This window comes from Helobdella robusta (genome assembly GCF_000326865.2).
Source record: "Helobdella robusta unplaced genomic scaffold HELROscaffold_58, whole genome shotgun sequence".
Lineage (NCBI taxonomy): Eukaryota > Metazoa > Annelida > Clitellata > Rhynchobdellida > Glossiphoniidae > Helobdella > Helobdella robusta.
In genome coordinates this window covers 815,875-820,340 of record NW_008705317.1, presented here as the reverse complement: position 1 = coordinate 820,340, position 4,466 = coordinate 815,875, and the positions used below count along the sequence as shown (strand labels likewise).

Here is a 4,466-nt window from a genome sequence, read left to right as displayed (position 1 = left end):
AAATGTATGAAAAATGATAAAATATACATCAGCATTATAAATTGTATACAGATTACATATACTGATTGGTCACCGTTGAAATTCGTCGAATAGTTCTTTTGTGCGAATTAAACTATTAATTTATTATAAACCCTTTCGTTTTCAAAATATATTAACCAGCTTTATGTTCTTCACAAGATCGTAAATGAATGTAATTTATCAATTAAAGTTATTTATTTTTCATTAAATTGCGTTTTCATTTAGGTTTTTATCAAGTTTACGTGGCATGTATTTAAGCTGTTGACGTATTAGTGTGGTTTTGGGAATTGAAAAACGAAAGAAATTTAAGCGTCAACATGTATGTATCACAAATCGTCAAAAATTTCCATTTTGACGGTCCGTCTAATTGTGCGTCGCTGCTTAACGATGTGTTAATATAACACAATCTAGACATAGACAATATAATACAATCTAGAATGGCTTTGCAACTCTCGTCTTCAAGTTGTTCCAAATTCTGAAAATCTAAAAAACACTAGATTTTTATAAAAGTTCATAGATCACAGGAGTTAAAAAATCGTATCGTATCGCAGAACTTGTGCAGCGCCTCACTTGAATTGACTTCAGACGCGCTGGAAAGATGAATTAATGGTTTTTTAGACGCTTTTTTCAGTCATTTCGACTTATGGTGTTGAATTTCTTCAAATCAACAAGTAACGCGCTCCAAATTTAAGCAGCTGTTACTTCTTTGCCCAAAATATGAAAATTTGAACATTAGAACTATAATGTCACCGTAGTTGCATGATTGCAGATAACTCCTGTATTGAGTTTTGGTTGGATCGGTTCCCTCCGGTAGGTTGGAGCATTACCTGCCAAACAATCTCTTACGAATGGTGCTAGTTTGAATGCTACTCGTTCTGGCATAAGAAGCCAGCGTAGCTCATCTCTGACGTACTGAGATATTGGATCAAACTTCAAGACATCAGCAACCAGCCTGGCAGCTGCATTCAAAACGGTTTGAAAATCATCTTGCAGCGACTGGTGATCCCATACATCGTCACTCATTTCACACATCAAATATTTGCCAGGGCCTCCTGACGACAAGGGGCCTCTACTCGTGGACTTTTAAAATTTTTACCACATCTATGAATTTACTAAATTATTTTATCATATCTGTAAATAGATGAATTTTTATCTAATTATGAATGCTGTTTTGAACTAACAATTGCATACAATTCAAATGCATGCCGGTGAAAACGCGTCGTTTAAATCGTTGCCCGCGGCAACTTATTTGAATGTTCGTATTAATTTTTCTAACGACATGTACGCTTATTTCGGTTTCACAAAAAAATAATCAAACTTTGTTAGAACAAAATGCAATATGCTTGCTGGTAGCAATAAAACAAAGTTATTCTTTTTTTAGCGATATTTTAATCGTGAAAATTTATATTTTATACATTCATACGTGATTCTATTTGAATAATTAATTAATTACTGTGCACATGGAACCATCTTGATTATAGAAATCTCTGCAGAGGCTGGATTTACCTTCACATTTATCTTCTAAATCACATTCGTCTTGTTTGGGCCTACAGACAGATCCAACTGGTTTGATCTTTTTGTATTTTAAAATTTCAGAAAAAAATAAATTAAACAGAACAATTTATTATTTTGACTGAAAAATGGGGTAAGAATCATTATGATAGTTTGATACAGGGTGTCGGAACTGGATAAAAAAAACTTCAGACTCTACTCCAGCTCCTTGACTTAAAATTTTTCAACACGAACTCTTTGATTTCGGAATTAGACTCCTAGAAAAAATTTCAAACTCTGACTCCCGATTCTAACGCCCAACTCCAGAGACGACACCAAAATGTTTTTTTCAATTTTTGCTTAACAATTTTACATAAGTACTACAACTTAATGACAGATATTCAAGAAAAAATAACTAATCTAGTCTATATAATAGTTTTCTTTAGTAAAATTATTTTATATGAATGTTTTACAATGTGCTGAAAAGTAATAATAAGAATTAATGCATCATTTTGCACTCTTCATTATGTTCGTGATTTTTTTCACTCCAGGCTCTATTATGATTTTAATAATTTAAAAAAACAATACTTTGGTGAAATTAGAAAAAAGGAAACTGATGAACAAATTATTGGTAGCTCATGTTGTTATGGGAATAGATTCTAACTTAATGGACTTAATTGTTGATTGAAATGGTGTCACATCAAAAATATCCGACTATTACTCCTGCCCTTCAAAAAATCTTTCTCCACTTCTGGCCCTACAAAAAAATCCGACTACGACTCCTCAAAAAAATTTTCCCCCAAATCCTTCCTGCATAAAAAAATCCGACTCGGGCCAATTCCGATTCCGTCATTACGGTTAAACAAACGAACAAAATTGCTTTTATGAATAATTTCACGGACTTAATTTCTAATTATTTTTTCTAATAAAAAAACGAAATAAAATATTGATAACATCAGTTTCTCACCAGGCACGTGTTGAGATCACAACATAACCCTGTAGAGCACTCGGCATCCATTATAAATTTGCAGTTACGACAGCAATGACTAGAACAAATCTTTTTTCAAAAAAAAATGTTTTTAACTTGGTAAACTTCGTGACATGAAAACAAATCGTGTTATTCGTTTTTGTGGTTCGTTGAAAAATCTCATTTAAGACCGTTTAACAATACCTAATATAGCCGAATGTGAATTTTTTGCATTATGATTGTTTCGTGAAAGAAAAATTTTTTGGGTGTTCATTTTACATCAAGCAAACAGTTTTGAATGGAATAACTTTAAAAGTGAAAAATGAAATTGTTGTGAAAGATTTACTGCGTCAGGAAATTCACTGCAATCACAATCTTCCCCCTTGTCAATTAATCCGTTTCCACATCTGGCAGGCAATTCACTAAAATCAGGGTTTCTTCTAAAAAGACATTGATGCAAATCGTAGGTTTCTTCAAACATCTTAAGCGAACAATTGGCCCAACTATAATGTAGAGACGTAGCACTGAATTCAAAAATTTTCCTCAATATTTTCTGCCGTTTTCTTTATTTATTTTTTATTAAAAAACAAAATTATACAAAAAACCATTTTAATAATTTCAAACTAAAAATTTTTGATTTAAATGAAAAATTGGAGTCTGATTCATAATCAACGTATTATTTTCCACGTTCATGGAAATAATGTAAATCACTTAAAGTTGTTAACTATTTCAGTGATATTAAACTTCTGTAAAATAATTCTATGGAGAAGAAAAAAAAGAAAAATTTGTGCTAAACTCACCCATAATCTTCATTCATGATGCACGGCTCCTGAGGACAGGCACAGCCAGGAACATCTTCCACGTGTTCAAGCCCAAATACGTGACCTAACTCATGAGCCAAAGTTACTGCGCTATCATAAGAACCATCTTTAGTCTTCAATTTTTTGTAACAATAATTATCATTAAAAAGATCTATAAATAGATATATAAATACATAAATAAATATATTATATATATATATATATATTCAATTATTTGATATATATATATATATATATATATATATTCATTTACTAAGAAATATCACTGAATTTTCAGCTTTGATCAGTTTCTGGCTCAGTTTTTCAATATTCCTACCGTAATTTTATCATTGTTTTTTAACTTACTTATCCAAAAAACAAAGTTTTTAACTCCTCTTCTAATCATTATTTTATACAAAAAAGCTTTTTTTGATAATCTTTTACCATTTTCAATGTAATATGTTATCAAATATTAGTTGTATCTTTTATATTCCTATATCTGTGTGTTCCTTATTTATTGACTCCAAAGAATCACTTAAACTAAGTATTATGTTTAAAAAGTAATAAATACTATTTTCCTGCAACCTAACAATACAGATATATTTACAAACAATTTTTAATTTTTATTTATCATTTATATTTTAACAACATTTTTAAACATTTAGTAGCCAAATGATTATGGCTGACAACCGTATATTGTATTTTTAACCCAATGTCAAATTATTTTATTTATATCTACATAAAATGTAATCAACCGATATCCAGAACGCAGCGCTAGCCCGGCACATTGAAAAGAAAGATCCAATTCCTGTGTCGGCGGTAGGAGGCCGAAACTGTTTTCTTGTAAACATTAATTTGCATCAATAAGTTGTGAAAACGTTTTCAGAAAATCATTATGAATAGCGACACTTACGTAATCAGCAATGGTACATCTTGGATATTAGATTGTGGTAATATGTATTTTTTGACGTATAATGTAAAATCTTGTATCAGCTCTTCTGAAGTCGTATTTGCTCTGAAATGTATTCTTGGTGACTTCCAAACTATAAGACGCACAACAGTCAAAAAGATATCTAGCCTGTGATAGAACTGTTCAAATGAAGTTTGGTTTCTTTTTTATGCTAGAAGGACATCAGAAAAGTTAATAACACATTCAAAAAACTTTTTAAAATACCCCAAATTATTTTTGG

General features: G+C 30.8%; 1 protein-coding gene across 1 annotated transcript; it reads right to left on the bottom strand.

Moving 5' to 3' along the window:
* Positions 1–1,459: 1,459 nt before the first annotated feature.
* HELRODRAFT_87418 (hypothetical protein) lies at positions 1,460–2,957 on the bottom strand (the record flags this gene model as incomplete). The annotated part of the gene is made up of 3 exons (XM_009028708.1): positions 1,460–1,591; positions 2,477–2,566; positions 2,823–2,957. 3 exons carry the CDS (start codon positions 2,955–2,957, stop codon positions 1,460–1,462), a joined length of 357 nt encoding a protein of 118 aa, XP_009026956.1.
* Between the last annotated feature and the right edge of the window lie 1,509 nt (positions 2,958–4,466).